Raw genomic sequence first — 25,872 nt, 5'->3', positions numbered from 1 at the left:
TTTCTGGCCAGGGCTTTGCTCTCCGGATCCCCTCCTGCTCGTGGCGACAGGAGCTCTTGCCCCGACCCGAGGTGTGGCGGGAGAGGCCCTGGCGTTGACTTCTGACATAGCTCGGGTGCCGCGCGGTCTCCGGGCAACTCTCGCCGGATGGGGCGTCTCTGGCGAACCGAGGCGGAGGTTGGGCGAGGGAGGTGGGCGTCCGCGAGCCAGGGCCCAGGACGGTTCAGGTGTGGCTGGGTTCACGGTCTCTGCCCCTTTCTAGCCTCCACTGCTGCCATTTCACACACAAGGTTCTGTTCTTTGCTAACTAAGTCCTACAGAAAGTGTTACGCGCTTAAGTCATAAGAGTTCAGTTTTGTGTTTTGGCAGAGCGTGTGTTTGTGATGTCTCGTGGTATCTTGTGGAAGCGGGGGATTCCTGAGACCCCTCTGTTCTTGTGCGTTGAGGGGCTTCTGACGTTCCTGTGACAGAAGCGTGGGTGGTGAGTGGTCCATTGACCGGTTTTGTTCCTCGGTGGGGCTCGTGCGGTCAGAGCCTCCCTAGTCGTGTGGACGCCACGGGTCTGGGCCAGGTTCTGGTTTCCTGGTCTGCCTGGCGGTCTGCCTGCCGTCGGATGGCTCCGTGTGCCGGTGGCTCCGCGCTGTTATTGCCCTGGTGGCACGACTGGGTTTTGCCGCAGACGTACGGCAGCTGTGGGGCTGAGGGTCACGGTGTCCCCGAGAGGGGGCCGCCGTCTGAGGGGCTGGCGAACAGGGAGCTGTGTCTCAGGACGAGGGCCCGGGGGCCCCGCGGTGCCCAGACTCCTCCTGCTCTGGTCCAGCGGGGGCAGCAGGCATCTCCTGCCCTGCCCCGTGTCTCTCTGCCCGTGGAACCGAAGCCCGGAGGCCTGGTTGGTGGCGCTGGGGCTCGCGCGCCGGCTGGGAGGCCGGGAAGGGTGAGGCCCTGCTGCTCCCCGCAACGAGAATGCCGCCGGATCTGGCCATGACCGTGTGGTTGGCCCCTCACGGTCCCCCCCGCGTATCTCCCCAGAACATCCGGGCTCTGATGAGCGCGGAGAAGACCAAGGGTTTCTGCCAGCTGGTGGTGTCCTCCAACCTGCGCGATGGCATGTCCCACCTGATCCAGTCGGCTGGCCTGGGGGGCATGAAGCACAACACGGTGCTCATGGCCTGGCCCGAGTCCTGGAAGAGGGAGGACAACACCTTCTCCTGGAAGAACTTCGTCGGTGGGTCCTGGGCCCCCTCCGCAAGGCTCCCGGAGGCCCCGGCTGTGCGCCCCGTGGGAGAGTGACCCCCCCCCCCCCTTGGGAGAGGAGAGCCTCACTGCCCTGTGTCCGCCAGCTCCGCCCCTGCAGGTCCCCCGGAGGCCCCTCCAGCCGCGCCCAGGGCAGCGAGGGCTGCCGTCCTCCTGCACTCCAGGCGGGGGCTTCGCAGGGGTTGCGGCCTCACCACTCCTGCCACAGTGCGGGTGACCCACCACCGTCTCTCCACAGAGACCGTCCGAGACACCACGGCGGCGCAGCAGGCCCTGCTGGTGGCCAAGAACGTGGACCTGTTTCCACAAAACCAGGAGCGCTTCAGCGACGGGGATATCGACGTGTGGTGGGTCGTGCACGACGGGGGCCTGCTCATGCTGCTGCCTTTCCTGCTGCGGCAGCACAAGGTGAGCCGGGGTCCTGCAACGGCGGTAGGGGGACAGGGTCCCGTGACGGGGGGTCCTGAGATGCGGGAGAGGGTTTGGGGTCCTGTGATGGGCACGGGGGCTCAGGGTCCCGTGATGCGGGTCCCATGATGGGGGGTCCTGAGATGCGGGAGGGGGTTTGGGGTCCTGTGATGGGCACGGGGCTCAGGGTCCCGTGGTGGGCGTCCTGTGACGGGGGGTCCTGAGATGCGGGAGGGGGCTTGGGGTCCCGTAATGGGAGTCCCGTGATGGGGGGTCCTGAGATGCGGTAGGGGGTTTGGGGTCCTGTGATGGGCACGGGGGCTCAGGGGCCCGTGATGGGGGTCCCGTGATGGGGGTCCTGTGATGGGGGCAGGGGTTTTGGGGTCCTGCGATGGGGGGGTCCTGAGATGGAGGTGGGGGCTTGGGGTCCTGTGATGGGGGGGGTCCTGAGATGCGGGAGGGGGTTTGGGGTCCTGTGATGGCCACGGGGGCTCTGGGGCCCGTGATGGGGGGGTCCTGAGATGGGGCAGGGGCTTGGGGTCCTGTGATTGGGGGGGTCCTGAGATGGGGGAGAGAGTTTGGGGTCCTGTGATGGGCACGGGGGCTCAGGGGCCCGTGATGGGGGGGTCCTGAGATGGGGGCGGAGGTTTTGGGGTCCTGAGATGGGGCGGGGATTTTGGGGTCCCATGATGGAGGGTGGGATCCTGCTATGCGGGCTCGGGGGCTCAGGGTCCTGTGATGGGGGGTCCTGAGATGGGGGTGGGGGGTTTGGGGTCCTGTGATGGGCATGGGGCTCAGGGTCCTGTGATGGGGGTTTCCTGAGATGGGGGCGGGAGCTTGGGGTCCTGCGATGGGCACAGGGGCTCAGGGTCCCGTGATGGGGGGTCCTGTAATGGGGGTGGGGGTTTTGGGGTCCTGAGATGGGGGTGGGAGCTTGGGGTCCTGTGATGGGGGATCCTGTGATGGGGGCGAGGATGTCTGTATCACACGGGGCAGGCGGGGGGGGGGGGGGGCGGCTCCCTGGGCCAAGTGCAGGTGCAGAAGCCAGCCCCCCACCCCCGCCTGCCAGGTGTGGAGAAAATGCCGGATGCGCATCTTCACGGTGGCCCAGGTGGACGACAACAGCATCCAGATGAAGAAGGACCTTCAGGTGTTCCTGTATCACCTCCGGATCAGCGCCCAGGTGGAGGTGGTGGAGATGGTGAGGCATGCGGACTGCCGGCAGTTTGGGTTCGGGGGTCCCTGCCCACCTGTCACAGCCGTGGGCTGGCCGGCGCCCAGCTCCCGGGCTCGACCTGATGGTTGTGCCCACACGTTCCGTGTTGTGCAGACCACCGCTCCAGTGTTCTCTCGGGGCTGGACTGGGCCTGTGAGTTTAGGGGTTTATGGTCAGGGGACCCTAGAGGTGATGCACCCTTCTGGCCATGTCTCATAAGACGGACGTGACACCCACCCTGTCACAGGTCGTGAGCCTGGGGTCCGGGCCCCCATGTTCCCATCTCCAGGCTCTTGGGTGGGAGCGGGTCCCCGGGGCCGCGGGAGCACCGGCGGCCTCTCCCCAGGCAGCGTGTCCCCAGCAGGCTCTTGGGAGCGGTGGACAGGGCTCGGGCCCTGAGGGGGCAGAGGAGGCGGTGTGTGCCCGACACGGACCCCGCCCGGGGCCGGTGGGAGGACCCGGGGTCGCCCACCAAGCGTCATGCCGGGGCTGGGGAAGATCCCGACCCCACGGTCAGCGGGAGAGCTCCGGGCTCTCCCGGCACAGAAATGGCTCCTGTCGGCTGTGGTCACAACTTCGTGCGGGACGTGGCATGAGCTTGGCGTGGGTTCCGTCAGGGGCCGCGCTGCATGTCCGCGAGCAGATGTGCGTTCAGCTGTGGCGGTTGTCCCCCCACGTGGTCACAGCACGGTCATGCTCCTGCAGGCGTGCCCGTGTGGAACACACACGCCTGGGGCACCCGTTCACTTCGTGCCTGGGGCTCCCTAGGTCGAAAACGACATCTCGGCGTTCACGTACGAGAAGACGTTGATGATGGAGCAGAGATCCCAGATGCTAAAGCAGATGCAGCTGTCCAAGACCGAGCGGGAGAGAGAGGTGCGCGTGCGGGTGCCCGCTGCGCCCGGCCGGCCTGTGCCCGCGTTCTCGCCTGGCCAGCGGGACCGAGTCGTGGCGGTCTCTGGAGCCGTGCGCCCCCAAGCCGGGTCTTCTGAACGGGCGGCGGCACGACTCTGCCTCCGCCTCCTCTCCCTACCCGCTCCAGGTGGGAGGGCACGCGCCCTCCCGGGCCCCGGCGGCCCCCGTCCACATACGCGGGTGTGCTCAGAACCGGCGCCTGCCGTGTCAAGTGCAGAGACTTCTGGGTACAAATGTCCCCTCGTCCTGGGCTTTCCTCCGCGGCCTTCAGAGCCAGGGCAGGAAGCAGGGGAGGAAGAGGGGACGAGTTTGGTCTGGCAGCCGGGGGTGGGGTGGCATTGGGTGCCCTGCAGGGAGGCCTGGTCCCGGGGTCCCGGCCTTTCTTCCCGGGAGAGTTTTGGAGACCTTCCTGTTGGTGTGCCCTGCTGCCCTGCCAGGCCCAGCTCATCCACGACAGGAATACCGCGTCCCATTCAGTGGTGGCCACCAGGACCCAAGCCCCACCCACACCGGACAAAGTGCAGATGACCTGGACCAAGGAGAAGCTGGCCGCCGAGAAGTTTAAGAACAAGGAGCCAGGCGCGTCCGGGTTCAAAGACCTCTTCAGCCTGAAGCCGTGAGTGTGGCCCGCGGGCTCCCGGGTGGCAGGTCCTGGCTGTCACAGAGCTGGGGCTGGGCAGGCCCGAGGGCCACAGTCTGCTCTCGGGGCCTGTTTGCCAGATCTGGGATCCCAGCAGTCAGGGGTCAGTGCCCTTAGGGAGCTGGGGACTCCCAGCTGTGACCCCGCTGACTGTGCAGGCTCCCTGCCGGGGCCTGGGTGCTGCCTGTGGCGTGGGGCCGAGAGCCCCAGGGTGGGCGCAGGCGCAGGTGCAGGTGGGGGGTGCCAGGTGGCGTGGCTGTGCCGGGAGGGGAGGCGCCCCCCCCTCCCCCCCCGCCAGGGGTTTTCAGTGAGGACCAGAGCCCCAAGGCCTTGTGTTGTGGGGAAGGGCCTGGGGGTCAGACCCTGTTGGGAGAAGGACCAGGTGAGCCGGGGAAGGGCAGCTGGGCTGTGCCCGCGGTTGTTTAAACGTGTTCATTGTGCACACTCTCGAAGTAACCTGTTCTTGTGTTTTCTCCTCCTTGTAGAGAATGGGGAAGTCTGTAAGTGCTCTCCTGCTGTTTAGGATGCTTCTTAGGCCTGTCTTCTCGCATGCTGGGCACACACTGCTTGTGAACTGTGCACATGTCCACGTGTGTGTGTGTGCGTGCCCAGCCCTGGGTGGGTGCATGTGCGTGCACGGCCCTGCATGTATGTGTGCGCGAATGGCCCTAAGCTTGTGTGTGTGTGCAAGCATCGCCCCGAGTGTGTGCATGCACAGCCCTGAATGTGTGTGTGTGTGGCCCCGAGTGTGTGTCTGCACGTGCACGGCCCTGCGTGTGTGTGCATGTGTGCACATGACCCCAAGTGTGTGTGTGTGCGCATGTGTGTGCACGGTCCTAAGTGTGTGTGTACATAGCTCTGTGTGTGTGTGCACGTACGGCCCCCAGTGTGTGTGCATGCATGGCCCTGAGTGTGCACGTGCCCGCACGCAGGAGTCTGCCTGCTGCCGCTGTGGCTTTCAGTGGTTTTCTACTTAACTCGCTCCCCTCTGTGCAGAGTGGCTCAGGGCACACGGCTGAATCCCTTCTCTGATGCTGTGAGGGCTGAGATGGGGGGAGGGGGGCTCGTCCTGAGCTGGCTCTGGAGCAGAGAGAAGCGGATGCTTTGGTAGCTCTTAGAGAATCTGTCCACACCCTGGGGCTACGCGTTCGGTCTCTGCAGGGGACCGTACATCGTCCCACTCTGCGGCCCTGGGTACCGTTCACCCCAGGAAGCTGCCGGCCTTGGTGTGAGGAGGGGTGTGGGCAGATCCTATGTGCTCCGGTACTGGGGGGCAGCTAGACGGGCAGGAGGGGGACCCGCCCTGAGGTCGCTGCGCGTACCCCTGCCCCCCACGCCTGCAGTGTGTCCCCTGCGGTGGTGGCCACCCGGGAGGTATCCGTAGTGCAGCGCTAGAGGCCGGGGGGCCCCGGAACCCTGTGCATCACACTGAGGACACGGGCGGGTGTCAGTCTGTTGAGGGAGCAAAGCTTGTAGACGTGTCTGGGAATCGTGGGGAAGAGCAGGGACACGGGGACTCTGGCGTCCGCTTTTCTGTGAACTTCAAAGCACTCCCCAGATAAGGTCTGTCAAAACCCAGACACGGACATGGAGGACTAACTAGGGTTTCTCCCCTAAGATGCTGCGAAGAACATGGGCCTGCAGATCCTGTCCCCGGGAGGGCATGAGGCTGAGGTGGGGAGGTCAGCCCGCAGGGGGCACGAGGCTGACAATCGTGGTGTCCCCAGGGGTGGGCGTACCTCTGTTGTGCCTGTTGTCCTGGCCGTGTGCCCACCAGGAGCCGAGGGACCAGAGCCCTGACTTTGTTACGGCACCGCCCCCCCCCCCCCCCCCCACACACTCTCCTGCGCTGGGCTCAGAGCGCTTACGGCAAGGTTCTGTACATTGTGGACTCACGGCCCACTGTCGGGAACAAACACAGCTTTCTGTTGGCTTCCTGTCCCTCTCCACGCCTCTTTGACCTCCACGAGGCACGTCGCCCTGGAGCCGAGGGCCCTTCCAGCCAGACCCAAACCCCTGATTTTAAGATTATATGTGTTTTCAAAACTTTTAGCCGTAAGAGACCCTCTAATGTCACACACACTCATTTCTGGAGTTGCTGTCGTCCCCAAACACTGGTGATTGTGGTCTGTTCAGGCAGCTAATGCGTGGTTCTTGTACCAGAGTGTCCCTGGTTGTGGCCGGACAGATCCCCAGCCTATAATTTTATCAGGCGAAACTGCAGAGAAAGAAGGGGGCCCGGCTCCCTGCCGTCCTTCTGGGAATCAGGGGTTGTGATAGCGTTTATTCAGCTGCAGCGCTGAGCTTTTGAAAGGTGCATCCTGGACGCCACTCCCGTGGGCCTTGCACTGACCCTGGTGTGGGGGGACCTCTGTCCCTGTTGTCTGGGGCACGGCGACCTGCTCCCAGAAGGGCTGCCCGCGGATTCCGTCCTGCAGGAGACCCGGGCTCAGGGGACATGCGTGTCAAGGAGGCAGGCAGCTCTCCCAGGCAGTGTCTCCCAAGTGCCTCCCGGGACACGGTTCGGGGTGGGGGTGGTGCCCCACACAGCCACCTGACGCATGTGGTGGCCAAGGAAGAGGTCCCGTAGCTACTCGAGCTCCAGGGAGTGCTGGTGGGCAGGCGGCTGCCAGGGACTCTCCCCAGGGGGTCATCAGAGCCCAGCGGGCGCCCTGCCCGCGCTGTGGATCCCGCAGACCCGGGTGGCTGGCAGGGACGGGGTGCGGGGCCTGCTTGCTGAGCATTGGAAGCTCTTGTCCTTCCGCCATCGGCCAGGAGCGCTGGGTTGAGAACGGGGTGGACCCTGGCGGTGGCCTCGTTCTTGCCCAGAATCTCTAGGCCTGGAGCCGCACGGCACGTGCAAGGCTCCGGGGACCCCACCCGGGTCAGGACGAGGGAGATGCTGCTGTGTGCACCCCGTTGGGTGTGCTAACCTCAAGGCCACGTGTGAGCAGGGCTAGGCCGTGGCGTTGGGGCCTGCCCCGGGGGAGCTTAGAGCCTGTGGGTGTGTGAGTGCCTTTCGTGCCTGGTGGTGAGATGTCCCCGGCCCCCCTGGGGGACACTGCACGCAGATGTAGAAGCTTGGCAGCTTGGTGACACCCGGTCTAGAACGTTCGGGAACCAGAGCCTTCTCGTGCTGAGTAGTCGTCCCCGGCCCGTGCCCGCCAGCCTCGCACGGAGTCACCTCCCCTGTGGGTTCTCTGGGGAGTTGACGCCGTTTGAGTCTGATTTGCTTTTGCCTGGGACCGAGATGGGCAGACGGGGCTCAGGCCGGCACGGCCATGGGCGTCAAGTGGCCATCTCCCCGCAGGAACCAGTCCAACGTCCGGCGGATGCACACGGCCGTGAAGCTTAATGGTGTCGTCCTCAGCAGGTCCCGGGGGGCTCAGCTGGTCCTGCTGAACATGCCAGGACCCCCCAGAAACCGGCAGGGGGACGAGAACTGTATCCTTTCTGTGTGCTGCCTGCGGGGCGGGGTGAAGGCAGTGCCCGTCGGGACGTGTCTGGCTTCGCTGCCCTTGCTCACGGGATCCCAGGGGCTGGGGGATGGGAGCAGCAGGGCCCGGAGCGAGGCCCACGGTGCCAGGGGCTGGGGTCGGAGCGGGGGCCAGAGCCTGGCCCGAGTGCCAGGAAAGCAGGGTCTGGGGGGGGGCGATTCCCAGCGAATGGCTCCTGGTTGGTGTTGGGGCATTGGCAAAGGTGAGGGAACCGTACACGTGCCGAGTGTCCTCGGCGGAGGCCCTCAGTGAGGAACACGGGACCCCCAAGAATTAGTACCACGAGTGGCGACCTGGGACCCTGCCCGGTGCTGGCTCTGCTCCCGGGCGTCTTCTTAGCACGTGGGGGCAGCGTGTTCCCTCCGTCGTGGACGAGCCGAGCGGCCGCACAGACGGTTCCCCCGAGTCCTCCCCAGTAGGTGGGCCTGCCGCCCCTCCTGGCTGGGTGGAGGTCCCAGGTCGGCTCCACCCCGAGCGGGGCTCGCGGCCTTTCACCGTGTGCCCCTGTCCTGTGACGGGGGTCTCTGGGGTGCAGCCCCCCCCCCCCCCCCCCCACTGGCACTGGGGACGGGGAGGCCGGAGGGGTCGCTGGCGGCTCTCAGAGGCTGCAGGACTTGTGCTTGCTGACCAGACCGGGACTTGGGGCCTGTGTGGGTCCTCGGGGGACTTGCCCGGCTGCGCCCAGAGCCCCGGGGTGGGGGGTGGGGGGCGGGGGGGCGGGGGGCGGGGGTCTCGGGTCTCCTCAGGCCCCGTCGGGCCGGCTGCAGGAGCGGGCTGACCCCTGAGTGCCCTCTGCCTTGCACCTGGCCGAGGCCTGCACTGGGCTTCGTTGGTGCCACCAGCCACGCTGCGGGGCCCCCTCTCCTGCACACCCACCTCCCTCTCCCGGGGACTGCCGGCGGTGCCCCCAGCTGTGTCCTTAACTCTGGCGCCCAGACATGGAGTTCCTGGAGGTCCTGACCGAAGGACTCAACAGGGTCCTCCTGGTCAGGGGCGGCGGCCGGGAGGTGGTCACTATCTACTCCTGACACGCTGGGCGGGCTGGGAAGTGTGCCCCGTGTGGCTTCATATACAAGTTTCCAGAATGGCCCCACAGCACTCCTCTCCAGGCCGGGAGCCAGCACGCAGCTGCCGAGGTTTCCTCGTTTGGAGGGGAGACGTCGATGCTCGAGGGGACCTGGGACGCAGCCCTCCTTCTCCTGGCCTCCTGACCTCCACACTCGGGCTGTGAGCTCCAGATGTGGTTTCCTTGGCCCGAGCTACCTGGTTGGTTTCATGGTTAGGTTTTAGTTCTGCCCCATCCAAGACGCTCACGGGGAAACCTCGCTCGGGACAGAAGGTCACCCTCGGGCCACGAAGCATCTGTTCAGGAAGGTGGCCGAGGGCCTCTTGGTCAGCCTCCTCAGCACCTGTCCCTGTAATGTCCCTGTTCGTGTTCCTGTAAGTGAAGTCCGAGAAGAGCTGTCCACGCCTACGCCCCAGGCTCAGCCGGGCGGCCTCGCTCGCGAGCCCGCCCAGTGTGGGCACATCTGCCCAGCCTGGCCAAGAACCCCAGGGGTGTCTAGAAAGGGAACCCCAGGGGGCGTGGGGTGGCCGTCTCGGTGGGCATTCCGGTGGGCTCCAGGCTGGCTTTGCGGCCTGGACGGCAGCGGGGTCCCGCGTGGGCACAGGGCGCGGGAGTGGTAACTAACTGCTGAGGATTCACCACGTGGTTACCCACCTACACGTGCCCGCCCGTGGACCCGGGTCTCGCCAGGCTCCCAGGAAGGGGCTGGGCTGCACTGGGTGAGGTCCTGGGGCGGCGGTGGCACTGGGCCGCGTGTCCCCTCCCACCGGCATGGAGGGGACAGTGACAGTGGTGCGTGGGGGCTCCGTGGGCTGCCTTCCGATGGTCTGTAGACTTCGCGCTTTACCCTGGTGTCTGTGCTCTAGGTCCCGATTGTGCCACCGTGGGCTGTTGCCCTGACCCGGGCCTGCTGTCTGTATGGCTTATTTATTTAAGCCCCTGGGGAGTTTCAGTGATAATTAAGGTGCCCATGAAGAGATTGTTTCTGTGAACAGCCCCAAAGGGCCGGGTCCCTGGCTTTCTCTGGCTTCCTCGGACATCCTGGGAGGTCAGCCAAGTCCACGGATCTGAAGTCTGGCACAGGCTGAGTGCGCCCAGACGTCTCCGAGGCGCAGCTGGGCGGCACAGAGGGTCCGCATCACATCAGAGTGACCGCTGGCCAGAGCGTGTGCCAAACCACGGCAGCCGGGCTCGGGGCGTCCACACTCTTGCCCACCGTGGGTCTGCACCGAGTCAGGTGTCGGGTGGGGGGGCGTGCCCAGGGCCCCTTTGCCCAGAGGGCACCTGTGAAGCCACAGCGGTGCTCACACTGGCTGAGGAAGAGCCGCCGCGTAGCAGGACCGCCCCTGTGACCCTTAACCCTTGTTCACGCGGCGGCGATGTTCGCGGCACACTGCGGGTGAGGGTTCAACTGCGCCCACACACCCTTTTCTGCACTGAACTTCGTGGAACCCTAACTGCAGCCACTCTAAGTTGGTTCCGTGTCTCTTTTGTAGCTTCCTTTGTATGATTTTGTTGGTAGAAGAATAAATTGTATAAACCCGAGCATGTTGAAGAGTCCTGTGCCTCATTCGGCAAGAAGACTTGACAGTTGGAGGGGTGTCCGGACCCTCTGTCCGTGGACGTTTGTGGTCTGATCGGCCAGGGCAGACGCCGGTGGCTCAGGAGCTGTCACTGGAATTGGGCACGAGAAGTAAACAAAGCCACGAATCCGCAGGGAGGCGTCTGGCCCCCGTCTTTAGTCATGCTGTGTCATAACGTCATATTGCTGTTTGCTGAAATTGTAATTCTCAGAAGGGTGGGGTCGGCAGAGAAAACCCGTAATTAGACGCAATCCCGTGTTCCGAAGGCCTACAGTCGGACCCCCGACGGACCGAGCCACCCAGGCGCCCCTCAAGGGAGTGAAACTCCAGCGGGCACGGCGTGGATGAGCTTTGGAAGCACAGAGAAGCCAGTCAGAGGTCAAGTGTCGTTTGGTAACATTTAATGCAAAAAGGCCGGGATGGGCCAAGCCAGAGACCGGAAGTGCGGGGTGGTGACAGTTCCTGGGGCAGGCAGGCAGGCAGGCAGGCAGTGAGAACCGGTGACCGGCCAGGGCACAGGGCTTCTCGGGGCGGGGGGGGGGGGGGGGGGTGATAAAAGTGTTCTAAAGGGGGTTGTGAAGTTTGCACAATCTGAACGACTAAAACGAGGCTTTGCGTGTGTGAGCTGTCGGTTCCCGGTGTCTCCCGTGGGCCTGACACGTGCTGGACACACAGCACTGCTGGGGAGCAGAGGCCTGGCCTTTGGGGCAGGGGACCGAGATGTCACAGGCATGGAGGTGGCCGGGTGGGGGGAGGCTTAGCAGAGCCCAGGGGTCCTGACTCAGCCACGGGCCCGCAGGTACTCGTGGGTCAGGTTATGTAGCTGAGAAGCCTGTGTCACACCTTATCAGAGACATTTAGTGAGTCCTGTCTCTGCCAAGAGGGATCCCAGCCCCCCCCCCCCCAGGTCCGAGGGGCCATTGTGTCCTGACGTCATCACGGGGGCCTTCTGCACAGCCGTGAGCATCAGCCTTCCGTCCGTGCCTCAGAGGCAGCGTCAGCCGGGGCCCGGCAGGGGTGTGGGGGAGGCTGTACCTCTGGTGTGGATGGGGGGGCGGGGCGCTGGTGTGCCAAAGGCAGGAAGTGGGGGCCCCCGCTGGAAATAGAGGGGAGGCCAGGAAGGGGGCTAGAGGGCTGCCTGTGGCCAGGGAAGCCTAGACTCAGGCCTCAGGGTGACGGGGCCTCTGGGCATCGGGAGGAAGGCCCCGGAGATCTTGGAGCTCCGGGTGGTCCGGGCTCCAGGGCGTGCGACCAAATGGTCTGGGCTGCCCTCCAAGCTCCCACCCCGCCTTCCACCTGTGTTTCCAAGCTGGCGGGAGGGCAAGGACGTGAGGATGGGCGGGTTGGGGGACACGGCCATGGAAAGGCAAGACAACAGGGCACCCAGCGGGGTGTGAAAGGTGAATTCGGGTAAATAAGACCAGAGGTTGCCCAGAACAGCTGGTGTTTGACGACAGCACTGCCAGCACATGACCCCCTCTGTAGGTGCAGACGACCCCGGACCCCTCCTCAGACCCCCCCCCCACACACACACACCTGGGCTCTGCAGGTGACCCCGGGCCCCCTTGCGGGACTCAGAGGGCAGGAGGGACCATCTGCACAGCCTTGTCTGCAGTGTCTCCATCAAAGGAAAAATCCACGACCACAGCAGGAGAAGGAAGTAAAGCCGTGTAACACTCAAAATAACCCCCAGGGGAGGGGGACGGGGGAGGAACTGACTTCACCCAAAAGAGACGCGGAAACGTAGCGCCGTGGCCGCTCGAAGGCGAGGAAGTTGACGAGGCCTCGTCTGGACCGGCAGCCCAGGTCAAGGGTCGGAAAGGTCGCTGTGGTCACTTGCCTAAGGCAGGGGCCCCACGGGGGTGGGTGGGAGGTAAGGCAGGGGTGGAGACCAGGGCCTGAAACCCCGTCCATAACTCAAGTTTTCACTGGTGGAGACCACGAGGTCACCGCTCCCACAGTCACTCGGGACTCGGGATTCATGCTCTGTTGATATGGGGGTCTCTCCTTCGCCGGGCGGGCCCCTCCAGGACTCCCTTGCCCCGCGTCCCCAGGCGGGCAGGCACCCCCTCCCTGCAGGGCTGGACTGGGCTGGGCTGCACCGTCCCCTCCGCCCCGACCAGGGGCTGTCACCCACGTCTGGTGCCGCTGGGGCCCCTTTCCCGGTTGTGGTCCTCGCTGGCCACCCACCCCTTGGCTCCGGCAGCCAGGCCCGGGGGTCCAGCCCCCACTGGTGCCTCTCCCGGGGCAGCTGGGTGCATCATCGCTGACCGCTGGGGGAGGGGCTGCAACTTGGCAGTGGGACTGGTCTGCATCCGAGCGGCCTGTCCCCAGGGTTCTCGAGTGAGACATCCCACAGAGCACGGCCCCCAGCTCACAGCATCTGTGGAGGCATCTCGCTGAACCTTCTGCTTTTCTCTGCTCCTCGTGGGTGGCAGGAAGCACACTCACCACCAGCTCAGAGGCCGGAAGGTGGCTGTGGCTCTAGTGGCCTGCGCCCCCGCCCCTGCCTGCCAGAGGTCATCTGTCTGCCCAGGGGCGCCGCGTGGGTCTCCATGCCGGGAGGCGCCCCACTGTGGGAGTCCCCCGCTGTGCCCGCCCGCTGTGTTGTCCGCTTGAGGATGTCTGTCCCATGGGCACGTGCACCCTGGGTGCATCCCAGGAGGGGGCTGCTCTGCCACAGGGCCAGTGTGTACCCGCGGCACCCAAGGATGGAGGCGGGACCCACCGACCCGTCACCATTTGGGGAAAGACGTGGCCCACGCTCGTGGGGCCACCGTCGTCACAAGTCTAGTGGCTGTCTTTGCAGGGGCCGTGTCTGGGCCTCCTGCCCTGGTCCGCCGCTCACTTTGGCTGGCCTGGCGCACCGAGCTAATTACCGCAGCCACTCTGTCCTGACGGTCAAGCAGGTCACCTGGCTTTTCATGGTCTCGGCCCTTTGCTTCTCCACACACTACAGCATCCGGTGCCGAACCACCGCAGACAGCCGGCTGAGATTTCACCTGGGACCAAACCACTGCTCCGAGCTGGCAAACCCGGGCACGCGCCACACCCCTCCGTTTAGATCTTTCTGGACGACTTCCGATAAAGTTCATAGTTTCTGTGTTGAGATCCTATACCGAGGCTGGGAGGCCCCAGGGAGGTCCGTGGGGGCAAACCTGGCCGAGGCCTCAATCCCGAGCCCGGAGCAATGACGTCAGAGAAGACGGATGTCCCCGCCCAAGGAGAGAGACAGAATTGGACTCGGCAGAGACAACTTCCACTCCAGCCTGACGGGTCCGCTGGTCGCCACACGCACTGGGAGGTGCGGAGTCAGACGCCAGCGCCTCCGGAGACGCCTGCGTGGACCCACCTGGAAGTAATGCTTCGCCAGCTCCCTCGCGCCCTCAGCCCCATCGAGTGGCACAAAGTTAACCATCATACCATCTGGAAAAAATCAATTTCTAACCAGTGGCTGTGCTGTGGAAATAAAATCGTTCTTTGACATCGACTTGTATCTAGAGGCTTTGCTAATCTTACTCTCAGGCATCTGAAGACGCTTCTGGATTTTACTCGGTGCCACCTGTGGGGAATCCTAGCGGGTGTGCTGTTCGGACAGTACCTTTGCTTCTGTTCTTTGCCCTGCTGCTCAGAGGCACTGGCCACACACGTTCCCTGTCTCGGATGTGGGCTGGGCTGTTTTCCTGTTCGTTTGCAGACACTCTAACTAGATCAGGGGACTCTCCAGTTCCTGGCTTGCTGGCCATCGGCTCTGCGTTGTGCGGGGACATCGCCTCGAGAGGCCTCCCTGCCTGGACCCCCTCTCCCCCGTTCTGGGGGCTGTCCGGTCCGCTGGGCTCAGACCCCTCCCGGACGCACGCAGCAGGGTGCTTGGTGGGGAAGGGTGGGTGAGGCCCCCAGTGCCCACCTGCGTTCCGGACCATCAGAAAGTGCCCAGACCTTCCGCTTTCGCTGGACCTCTGGGCCCACCGTCCCGATGGCCTCCTCCTGACACTTCCCATGGCAGGTCACGCCCACGCCAGAGGGGGCTTGCGGGCTGCCCTCCAGTGTTCACTGGGCTTCTCTGGTGTGTTGGTGACGTGCCTGGCACCGAGGATGAGGCGTGGGCCCTCCGGGAGCCCGTGGAGCAGAAGCGTATGAGGTCCCTGGCAGCAGGTGTGGGTGAGGCGAGCAGGCTGGCACAGACACACAGGTCTCCCCGAGTACAGACAAATGTGTAAGTTTTAGGCAGAAAAGAGGAAACAAAGCAGGGAAATGGTCCCCTGGTGGGGTGGGGGCTCCCCCCGGGGCAGGGGCGGCTTGGGGGTCTCCCGGGGGCGGGGGTGGGACGTGGGCCCCAGGGAAGACGCCAGATCCTCCGAGATCCCCGCAGACTTTACAACAGCCACGACCCAGGAGGACGTCCTGAAGAGCAGACGGGGCAGATGTTATCCCGACCTCTCCGAACAGATCCCTGTGTACCGAGAGCCGCCGTCTCCACTTGAACCCTGGTCCTCACAGCCCCAGACGTGGTACCAAGTGTCCCGTTAGCACGAGCCAAGCTGGGGACGTAGGTTTTCGGGTTGCTGACGTGTTTGAACTTTAGAGCAGAAACACGGGGAGGTTGGGGCGCCTGGGTGGCGCAGTCGGTTAAGCGTCCGACTTCAGCCAGGTCACGATCTCGCGGTCCGTGAGTTCGAGCCCCGCGTCAGGCTCTGGGCTGATGGCTCGGAGCCTGGAGCCTGTTTCCGATTCTGTGTCTCCCTCTCTCTCTGCCCCTCCCCCGTTCATGCTCTGTCTCTCTCTGTCCCAAAAATAAATAAAAAGCGTTGAAAAAAAAAATTAAAAAAAAAAAAAAAAAAAAAAAAGAAACACTGGGAGGAGACCCCGCAAAGACAGAGTCGCGTGTGCCTGCACGTGCGTCAGTTTTCCCTCTACCCGCGCACGCGGCGGACGCGCCCTGGGCCCGCCGGCTCCGCACACCTGTAGCCTCGCGCTGCCTGGGCGGCGGTCTGCCCGTATCTACCGGAAGATCTCGATTGCAAACAGGGCCCGACGTGTCGCAAATGCACACGCTTTCATTGTGCCTGAGGGGGGACCTCACGCGTCGACCACTAACGCTTCATCCTCAACAGCGGTGCCACGAAGGCCAGTGAAAGCCACCCACACAGACACGCAAGCTGCCGGGGAGTCGGCGTGCCTCTCCAGAACAAAGGAGCAGTAACTTCCTGCCTCGGTGGGAGCGCTGGGGCGGGGTGAGACTTCCTGCTGGTCCACAGCCCTCCTCCTGGCGCCCAGAGGGAATGGGGATCATGCCTTCCCGGGGGGGGGGGGGGGGGGGGGGGGGGGGGGGGAGACTTGGCGGAGGCCGGGTCTGCCGCCACGCCGCTTCGGGTCTGCGCCCACCAAGCACGAGGGGCCGGCCTGCCGTCCACGTCTGTGTCCACGGAGATGCCGGAGGCCCCTCCTGCAGCCCCTCGGCCCTGCCTGGCCTCCCCGCCCCGCCGCCGCATTTCCTGACGACGCCCCGTCCTGCGCGGCCACCCCCCCCTGCCGCTGCCCCCTTTGGACTTCCTCGTGAACAGATTACAGGAAGGGCCACGTAACAGGGAGCCCACACCGGACGTGTGGCGTCCGAGCGGAGCCCCTTCAGCACCACAGGGGCCTCGTCTGGAATCACAAACGAGTAGATACCGGCTGTGTTTCTCCACCCGCGGAGGGGCGGAGGGTGTCTACGGGTCACGCGAAGTAGCTTCAAAGCTGAGACGCCAGTGGCGTCCCACGTGTTCGTGCGGACACGGCCTCTGTGGGCAGCACGGCGTGGGGAGGCGGGGGGCAAAGGAGGCCCTCCCCACCAGGTCCATCGGCGCCACCTCCGCGGAGCCCACACCGGGGCCGGTGCGCGCGGTTGGCACTAGGATGGGTGGTGCTCGTGGCGCTGGACCGCGGGCACCGCATAGCCCTCCCCGTGCTCCAGCACCGCCTCGGGGGGCGAGTGGCCCTCCCTGCCCCTCTGCCGGTAGCGCTTGTGGCCGTAGGGCTGCGGCGGGGGCTGGGGGGGGCGCTGGCCGTCCTGGGGGGCGGGGGCCGGGGCCGCCGGCAGGTGGGAGCCGAAGGCTCTCCCGGGCTTGCCTCCACCGGGCGGCCCAGGTGGCCTCCCTGAGCCCTTGGGGGACCTCAGAGGCTGCTTGTCCTGCCCCTTCAGGCGGGGCTGCGCGTCCAGGGCCCTGGCGGGGTCTGCAGCCGGCGGGGGGTGATCGTCGGCCAGCGGCTGAGACCTGCGGTGGTGCGCGTCGTGTGCGTCCGCCTCCTGCGAGTGGGACCTGCTCTGGGGGTGCACGGCCTTGCCCTGATGCTCCTGCTTGGCTGGTGCCGGCGGGGACCCTGCAGACACGGGGCACCCCTGAGACCCACCCCTGACACAATGCGCAGGCCTGGGACGCAGGACACCCTGCGAGACCTCTGCGGGGCCCGGGACATTTCACACCGGAGCAGGGACACCCCACACACCTGACTGGGACGCCCACGTTTGGATGCGGGACTGTCGTGAGCTTTGTCGCAGGGAGCCGGGGACCCTTGCGGGGAGGGGGCTCCTGTTCCCGGGGCGTCCACACACGGGACTTCAGACCCCGAGCGCTGGTCTCCGGTACCTACCGGGTCCGAACTTAGACGTGTAGTTCTCGATCCCGGCCAGGTCCAGGTAGTGGTTCCTCCGCTCCGTGTTCTCGTCCACGCGGCACGGGCCCCGTGCACAGCAGGGGTGGGGGTCGGCGCCCGGCCTCCTGCGCGCACCGTGGGGATGAGGGCCTGAGTGCTTGCTGCCTCACGGGCCACAGCAGGCCCTGGGGGGACTGGGGGACGCCTGGGCCGGGTGGTCTCCGGATCCCAGGCAAGGGGCCTCTGTCCGGCACCCACTGCCCCAGAGGGGAACGGGAGAAAGGCCCTCGAGGACGGCCAGGTCCCCAGCCAGCCCCGGGGACCCCAACAAGACCCCAGCAGCACCACTGGGAACCCCATTCGGAACTTCCGGGGGCTCCAGTGTCCTCCCGGCTAGAGCCTGCAGCCGGGATCGGGCCACCGCCGTGGGACCTCCGCACAGCCCGGCCGACCAAGACACCACGTGGGACCGCCGGGCGCCAGAGCAGGTCAGAGGCAGGGTCCGAGGCCAACCCACCACTGCCCTTCAAACCTCACCCAGCACTCAGACGCCGAACGTGCTCAGCTCCAGCAGAGCGCCAGCCGCCAGAGGGGACCCCAGACGGTGCCCTCACCCTGACGGCGGGCAGTGCCCGGGCTCCTCGGCCAGCATCCCACCCTCCGCACCCAGATGCCTGACTCGGTGGCTCTGTCCGGAGGGGACAGCCTTGAGGCCTGCGGGCGGCAGGGGTGAGTGAGCTGTTCCCACTGAGGACACCCCAGAGGCAGAGCCCCCCCTCACCTGACATGTGCCGACAGCCTCTTGTCGGCCCCCCGGGGGTCCTCGCTGAGCTCGCCCTCCGTCCTGCAGTGAGTGGGCTCCCGGTCTGCGGAGGGGCAACCCTTCACTCGCTTAGTCGTTGACTCGCTCAGTCACCCACTCACTCACTCACTCACTCGTTTACTGAACAGACAGCTTGCCCTTGGCGGGGATGGGGCACTGATGGTACACAGAGGTGACGGGGAACCAGAGGCTCAGGAAGTGAGCGGTCCGCGCCGTGGGGACGGGGTGCGCAGGACAGGCTGCTAGACGGAGGAGGTGGCTGCCATCTAAAGCAGGGTCTCGGGGGTGTCCGAGCAGGGGAGCCCCTCACCTTGGCCTGGGGGAGGACTCTCCTTTCTCTTGCTGGAGGACTCGGGGCTGACGGTCAGTTTCACACGGAGGGTCCTGCTGCTGCCAGAGGAGTGGCTGACGGAGGCGTCGACGGCCTCACAGATGGTGTGCATCAGGCTGGACACGTCCTGAGGACGGCCATCAAGTCACCGGCACAGGCAGACGGGCGGGCGGCCCTCTGCTGCCTCCGGGCCGTCTGCCTGATTCACACAGCCTCCCACACAGACCCAGGGACGCCCACAGAGCTTGTCTCAGCGGCCTTTTTGTGCCCCCGAATTTAGCCCAGCCCGTGCACCGGGCAGCCTGGGACAGCCCTGCTGTTATTGGGATCGCATCTCTGGGACCCTTTCCATCTGAAACTGACTCTATGTTCAAAAGACTTAGGAATCAGATAAACTGTCAAAATTTTGCTCTTTAAGCCAAACACGTCCTGCACGCACAGGCCAGCAGAGGGGAGCCCCTGGGACTCTCGGCTGCCCCCCAGCCCTGACCCTCCTCACCGGCCGCCTGGGAAAGGTCCGCCTCCCCCCCCCCCTTCCTGCAGGGCAGGGCTCTGAGAGGGCAGGCGGGGAGGGGGCAACCTCTGTGTGTCTGCTGTCCCAGCCTTTCCCGGGGGCCGCCTGGCACCTCACCTCCCTGGTGGCTTTGCCATTGTTGTCGAAACCGTAGAACGTGAACGTCCACTCCTGACGGTTGTCCTCCTTCACCGAGACGTCGCACTGGAGCACCTGCAGGGCACACGGGACAGAAGGAGGCAAGCAGGGTCGTCCTCACCCCACACGGGGGGGCCTGGGCCCTGGGCCCTGCCTGCCCTCCAACACCAGCCCCTCCCCCACTCCAGGCGGGCAGGCACAAACCGTTAAGTCGGGACCTCCTGGGATGGGGGGGCACCTAAAGGGGGGAGCACCATCCTGGCCCAGGACCTCCTGATGGGGGGAAGCACTATCTGGGCCCAGGACCTCCTGAGCGGGGAGCACCATCCCGGCCCAGGACCTCCCGAGGGGGGAGCAGCATCTTGGCCCAGGACCTCCCGAGGGGGGAGCACCATCCCGGCCCAGGACCTTCTGGCAGGCGGGGAGGAGCAAAGGCCTACATCGATGTTCAGGTGCCTCTTGCCCAGCCCTCGTGGGCCCTCGTGGGCCCTCGCGGCTTGCTGCTTTCTCTCCATCAAGCACGCCAAAGAGCTGTCCTGTGCTGCCTCGGCCCTCGGCTTTCTCAGGGGTGACTGCCACTGGAGGGAGGAGAAGGCTGGGAAGGGTCCTTTCCGGGTGGGGCAGAGGGATACGGCAGGTGTGGCCAGGGAGGCCTGGAGTCCTTGCCAGCCTCTGGTCCCCTCCATCAGGGTCCGCTGAGAGCCCATCCCCCAAGGAGGCACCAGGGACCTGTGAGGAGGGGGGGGTGGCCCTCACCAGGGTTAACCAGGTGCACCCTCCTGCCTCTGCCCCCCGCACCCCTGGCAGCAGTGACTTTGGAGCCCAGGGGAGGAGGCCCCCTGCAGGCCAGGACAGGGAGGTCCCCGCCCGAGGGGGGCAGGAGCACCATCTGAGCCCGGCCCAGGATGCCCCCTCTCCCCATCTACTGGGTCCAGTTTCCCCTGGACTCCAGGACCCAGGGGATGCCTGTGTGCTGAGCGTCAGTGGGAAGCACCCAGTCGCCAAACGAGTCAAGCGCTCGTTTCTGGGCTCGTTTATTCTCTGGGAGAGGAGCTCAGGCCTGTCCTGGCTTAGCACCTGCTGGCAGGTGTCCATGCTGGTGGGAGTGGGGGACGTGCTCAGGGCCTGAGCCCCCAGCTAGGAGGGTCTCGGAGCCCCTCTGAAGGCAGCCTTGCTGGTGAGCCTCCTTATACCCCACATGATGCACATCTGATGATAACCTGTCGCGCTCCACGGGTGGACTACCCCACTGAGGATGCGGACGTGTGGCCGGGACTCTGGCCAGTCAACATTTCCCAGCTGACTGTTCCTGGCAGCCTTCTGCTGACACAGGATGTCAGACCCAGACCTGACCCTAGATTTGCCAAATGGCTTTTGTACAAAGCCTGGCCATCCCACCTGCACGCCGGCTCACGGGGATCCAGACGCATAAAAGGTCAGGGGCCCCTGTGACTCCAGCTTTTGCTCAGATCCCTAGATCCAGAACCCGAGTCCCCTAAGCCACGCAAGGAGCCCTGAGAGAAGTGTTATTTCGAAATATATCTTAAGGCCGAACTGCCTTTCAGACCGGGGACAGTGGCACCTGCGACAGCCCCCTGGGTTGGCCCGGGTTTCAGGGACATGCCAAGGCGGGCTGTCCCGTCGCCAGGGGCTCAGCTCGTTCTGAGCGCAGTTCCTGCTCGTGCCCTGGGTCAGGCTTACCGGTGAGGTTCGGGGAAGGAGACATACCCTCTAGGGGACACTGGTCCTCCCAGAAAGGTCCCTCCTGCCGGTCCCCGCTGAGCAGCTCCTACAACAGCAACAGGACGACACAGCTCAGCGGCAGAGACCCAGGCACGAGCCCTGGGCACCCGAGCCGGATGCCAGCCGCCCGGGCTGTCATATGCTCTCCGCTGAGAGATATGACCTCTCCACGCCTCACTGAGCTTCAGGTTTTAGAAAGCAGCCCCCACCCCCCGGGGTCATCCGGATGCAACTGCACCGTGTCCGGAAGGTGTGGCTGCCTGTGCGCGCAGAGGCTGCTGTAGAATGCGCCCCGCGTGCCCGGGTCGAGCGGCATGGCCCTTGCCTGAGCCCGCAGCATAGCCTCTGCTGTTAGAGGACAGCCCGGCACAGGTGCCGGGCTGCCCTCCCCCTCGGCTGCCAGAGCCCAGGGCGGCGGCGGGGAGGGCGTTTGGGGCAGCCGGACGGCGTGAGAGGACCCCGTAGCCCATCTCAAGGCCAGTTACGGAAAAATGGGGAAAGATCCTTAGCACATCCCAGCGGCTTCGGCAGGAAAGCTACTGAATGGAAGTTCGGGGAGTTGCATAAATAATTCACAGAAGCAAACAACGTGGAGAAGGAAACACCAGACGTGACCGGGGAAGCCTCCTTGAATCAAAAGGGCCCCAAGATGGTGTGGAAACTGGCCACCCCAGGAACCAGCGAACCTCCCAGGGGCCTTTGTGGGGAAGTGGCGATTCTTGTCCCTGCGACTGGTGATTTCAGACAGATTCGTCCCGGTTACACAGACGCCCTTAAATCTGTGCTGCTTTGGCTAAAGAGGGGGGCAGAGAGCTTGGACTGGGACACATCAAACCCACCGCAACCCCTGGCCAGATGTGCTGCGGGCCCTGCCCAGGGGACCCCAAGGGGCCGAATCCCAGATGGCGGGGTCCCATCAAGAAGAGGGCATAACCATCTGCCCCTCTGGGAGTCCCAGCAAGGGCTCACCTCCCACAGCAGCGCCCTCCCCAGCCCGCCAGGGTGCCCCCACCCCTGCCACAGCGGCGACAGCCTGCCCACACCCTTCGCTCCCCCCCAGAGGCCATGTCTCTTGCTGAGACCGCCCCCAGCTCAGACTCCTAAGCTCCTCGTCCTCCCTAGCAAGTGGCCCCTCACCGGACAGGCCCTGGAGGAGGCCAGGAGAACCCAGCTCCCCAGGGGAGGCCTGCCAGATGCCCCCACCGCTGCCCATGGGTGCAGAGACACTGGGAGTTTGGACGAAAAAAGTAAGCTTCTGGCCTCCCCTGAAAAGCCAGAAGGTCCAGCCATGTGTTTCCAAGGATCCCCAGGACCCTCCGCCCCTGGGGATACCCCCATACCATCCCCCATCCCTGGGGGACCCCCACGCCATCCCCCACCCCTGGGGGAATCTCGCTCAGGCATCCTTCTCCTGTGGGGGACCCCCACGCCACCAGAACTGTGGCCACGCTGGGCCAGCCACCCCATGGTGTTAGGTCTGAGAGGTCACGTGCACGTCCTGGCCGGGACCAGCTCCTGTCAAGGCCATGGGGGTGTGGGGGTTTGGGGTTATGCAAACAATCCCCCCAGAAGGAGTCTACTTTTCAGATTTCAGCGTCTTTCTTGGAAACCCATTTCTCTGACTCCTGAAAATACCCTGAGGAAAACCGCTTTTCTAAGACCTCTTCCTTCTCAACCCGTTAAAGCGTGGGCTCAAAAACTGCTCTCTGTGGAATAATGCTGGGCATTCTGGAAGGATCTCATGGGTCTGCTGTAAACACAAGGCCACGGTGAGAACATCCTGAGCACAAAGGGGAGGCTCAGCTTCCGCCTCAAAGCCAGGCTGCGACCGGAAACGGGGGGCAGGTCGGCTGGAAGGGACAGCTGTGTGTTTGCTCCCCAAGACAACGTTCTGGGCCTGCCTGAGAGATGGGTTCTCCCCCGGATGCTGGCTGTGTGTTGAGTCCAGAGGAGTGACAGCAAGGACCTGAGCACGTTCTGTTGTGACAAGAATCCAGCATCTCCACGGAGGGCTGGGCTGCTGGGACCCACGGTGAGCGGTGGGCGCATGCCTCCCTCCACCTCGCCCCTGCCAGCTGCTGCCCTGTGAACTGCCCCTTCTTTTGTGTTAAAAAAATGCAGAACTAGGGGCAGCTGGGTGGCTCAGTCGGTTGGGCGTCCGACTTCAGCTCAGGTCATGATCTCACAGCTTGTGCGTTTGAGCCCCACATCGGGCTCTGTGCTGACAGCTCGGAGCCTGGAGCCCGCTTCGGATTCTGTGTCTCCTTCTCTCTCTGCCCCTCCCCTGCTCACGTTCTGTCTCTGTTTGTCAAAAATAAATAAACGTTAAAAAACTTTTAAAAGGCAGAATGGTCCACTCAGTGCACCTCACAGCCACCTCGTGACTCCAACCTGGAACCCTGGAGCCTCTAGGGTCCTGGAAACATTGGCCTGTTCCTCAAATGTAAGGTCAAGGCTGCTTCCACTTCTGAGGGGCAGGACTGGGAGACGAGGTGGGAGGGAGGTGGGATGGGGAGTCCAGGCAGGGGTGAGAGGTGGGCGAGGGTGACAGATGGGTGGGGGTAGGGAGGGAGAGGAAGACAGAGATGGGGGAGGGGAGGGAGGGACCCCGGGCAGGTGTGTTGCTGGCATTTTCCAGAACCAGATGCTCTTGGCATAACAGCCACTGGGGCTCCCCAGACCCTGAAATGCCGGGTGGCCCCTCACGACCATCTAGAAGGTGCTGTTCAAGCATTCCCACGAAGTCGGAAACAAGAGGGGTCCCTCCTCGCAGGCCCCACCGGCACGTCCGGGGCTCCCGGCCCCTCCACGGCCACACCACCTGCTCCCCGCCACCGTGGCCCAGCTCACACCAGCTCCACCCCGTGCTGGGGGCTGCCGACCAGCCAGCAGGGTTTCTGACCATCGGGGACGTGGTGACAGGAGAAGCAGGTGGCTCTGCAGCAGAGCAGGGAGGGTCTTCGGGTGGCTGGATGGGAAGGAGCCCTCTCAGCCTCCAGCGCGTGGCTCCTGCCGTCGGCGCCGCTGACCGGCCACGGGACTCCCAGAGACCAAGGGCTGCGGCGTCAGGAGCCCCCCGGACCACCTCCCCCGGGTTAATCCCGCCGACGGGGGCCACCCTGGGTGCTGGGTGGCCGGGTGGGAGGCCAGGCAAGGAGCTGCCTACCGTGTGGTGGAAGATGGTGGAGTGACAGGGCAGATAGGGGTTTGCGGGCCCAGGAGGGGAGGCCGAGGGGTGCAGGGCAGAGGCCCGGCGAGCGCTGCGGGCGGTGGGGGCCTCACGCTCGGGTTCTCGGGGTTCAGGACACGGGGCGGGATTGACATGGGGTAAGAGGTGGGGAGTCTGGGCTCAGCACGCAGACCCGGGCCTTGTGGGGAAAGGCAGAGAGCGAGGCCAAGTCAAGGGTCAAGAGTGCAGAGCCCTGGGGAGGACGAGGGCCAGGGCGGGAGGCTGCAGGGGTGGCGGGGGACAGGCGCCCCAGCCCGCGGTCCCATGAGGGCTCCTGCCTCCAAAGCTCTTTGAATGAGAAGAACCCCCACACCTGCCTGCCAGGAATCCGAGGCGGTTGGGGGTCTGGGGGCGCGTCCGCCCACACGTGCCTCGGGACCCCGGGGTAGCATTGCCCCCATACTCTGTTTTGACGAGAGGAAGGCAGGAAGGCGGAGACCCGCCATCGGGTGGAGTGTGACCTCGAGGCGACCCGCCAGCGAGTCTGTCTGGATCGCCTCGGGCGGCTTTGAAGTGCGCCTCTCGGTTTCCGCAGCTAAACAGTTTCAGATGTGACACGGCGGCTTCACGGGCTTGATGATTCCGACACGCGTGCTGAGGCCCAGGGGCCCCGCTCAGGACTCCGGACCCTGAGACCAAGGCTCCCGGGGAGGCGGGCGGGCTTCCCGCAGGCGGTGCAGACAGCTTCTGGTTCTTTCTTTCACAATGACAAGGCTTCCAGATCTGAGAGCGGCCTTTCCAGATTTTGTCCATCGCTGCTTCTAGGTTAGGGCTGCTTCATCAGACTTTGTAATCACCAAATCTGGAATTTATGTCTAGAAACCCGGTAATTTGGGGACCAAATTACCCAAAATAAATGTGTCTGTCTCTTCACACGTCAGCTCTCTGCTGGAACTTACTCCCCAAATGAGGTCAGACAACGAAAATGGTTCCGCTCTGTCTCATCCCCAACACGGTTTGCCATAAAATTGCTTGTTTTATTAAGAAAAGATACAGAATGCATTACATGCCCCGCTTCCCCTGGTCTCTAGAGGTTAATAGCACCCACTCCCCCCAGAAAACACCCTGAGACTGTCCCCGAGGACCCCTCGCTTGGACCTTGCTGGAGAATGGTTGCCAAGCGTGTGGCGGGAATGGCTGAGAAACCACAGCACGGGGGGACAGGAGCGTCAACCCAGGACACGCCGCGGAAGACGCAGCCCAGCGGCCGGCCCCAGTGCACGGGGATGTTGGGGGGAGAGGACACATACGTGTGAATATACACGTGTGGGATGGTATCTCATGTGCACACACACACGCGCACACGGGTATGCACATGCACACACATGCACACACACACTTCTACCCCAGATAATTGAGAAGGGGCCATAAATATGTTAAAATCATCCCCAGGGACGTTAGCATCCGGGAACTGTTTTCAGTCTAACACTAAATGTTAGAGAACACTTTTCTCAGCTGACCTGCAGACTCGATTTTCTTCTCCCAAACACGCCTGCTACTGTCTGTCTTCAGAGTTAACGATTTATAATTTCCCCAAAAAAAGAAAATCAAGGGTGACTGACCTTCCATTTCCTGCTGCTGTCCTCTGAGCTTACTGGCCAGAGGCCAAAAACAACACAAAGCCCCCCATCCCCTTGGGAAGCGGCTGCACCCCAGGCCAGTCCTGTGTAGACAAGGTTTAACGCACCAGGTTCAAAGTGCAGACCCAGGGGCGCCTGGGTGGCTCAGTCGGTTGAACGGCCGACTTCGGCTCAGGTCACGATCTCGCGGTCCGTGAGTTCACGCCCCGCGTCGGGCTCTGTGCTGACAGCTCAGAGCCTGGAGCCTGTTTCAGATTCTGTGTCTCCCTCTCTCTGACCCTCCCCCATTCATGCTCGGT

The 25,872-nt window shown here is 64.4% G+C and overlaps 2 protein-coding genes across 6 annotated transcripts in view; one reads left to right on the top strand and one right to left on the bottom strand.

Annotated features, from left to right (window-relative positions):
* The window catches only part of SLC12A7 (solute carrier family 12 member 7), a 65,229-nt gene extending 55,747 nt beyond the window's left edge, over positions 1 to 9,482 (top strand). For 3 of the 5 annotated variants that reach the window (XM_058710612.1, XM_058710758.1, XM_058710902.1), the window contains exons 18-25: positions 1,030 to 1,225; positions 1,493 to 1,662; positions 2,732 to 2,863; positions 3,647 to 3,754; positions 4,231 to 4,409; positions 4,919 to 4,933; positions 7,744 to 7,877; positions 8,867 to 9,482. In XM_058710612.1, coding sequence (XP_058566595.1) covers positions 1,030 to 1,225; positions 1,493 to 1,662; positions 2,732 to 2,863; positions 3,647 to 3,754; positions 4,231 to 4,409; positions 4,919 to 4,933; positions 7,744 to 7,877; positions 8,867 to 8,958 — 1,026 coding nt within the window. In that variant the 3' untranslated portion in view covers positions 8,959 to 9,482. The remainder of the gene's footprint in view (positions 1 to 1,029; positions 1,226 to 1,492; positions 1,663 to 2,731; positions 2,864 to 3,646; positions 3,755 to 4,230; positions 4,410 to 4,918; positions 4,934 to 7,743; positions 7,878 to 8,866) is intronic. The other 2 variants (XM_058710695.1, XM_058710833.1) reach the window with 1 other exon arrangement.
* A 6,990-nt stretch (positions 9,483 to 16,472) lies between these two features.
* On the bottom strand, positions 16,473 to 24,746 carry NKD2 (NKD inhibitor of WNT signaling pathway 2). Its single transcript, XM_058691125.1, is given in 10 exon segments — positions 16,473 to 16,942; positions 17,213 to 17,340; positions 17,997 to 18,081; positions 18,349 to 18,496; positions 19,001 to 19,096; positions 19,462 to 19,494; positions 19,496 to 19,599; positions 20,750 to 20,810; positions 23,931 to 24,055; positions 24,311 to 24,746. Coding segments are annotated over 10 exon segments (1,686 nt in total).
* Positions 24,747 to 25,872: the final 1,126 nt, after the last annotated feature.

This window comes from Neofelis nebulosa, chromosome 1, assembly GCF_028018385.1.
Source record: "Neofelis nebulosa isolate mNeoNeb1 chromosome 1, mNeoNeb1.pri, whole genome shotgun sequence".
Lineage (NCBI taxonomy): Eukaryota > Metazoa > Chordata > Mammalia > Carnivora > Felidae > Neofelis > Neofelis nebulosa.
The sequence above is the reverse complement of the archived record's forward strand: the minus strand, read 5'-3'. Positions and strand labels throughout refer to the sequence as shown.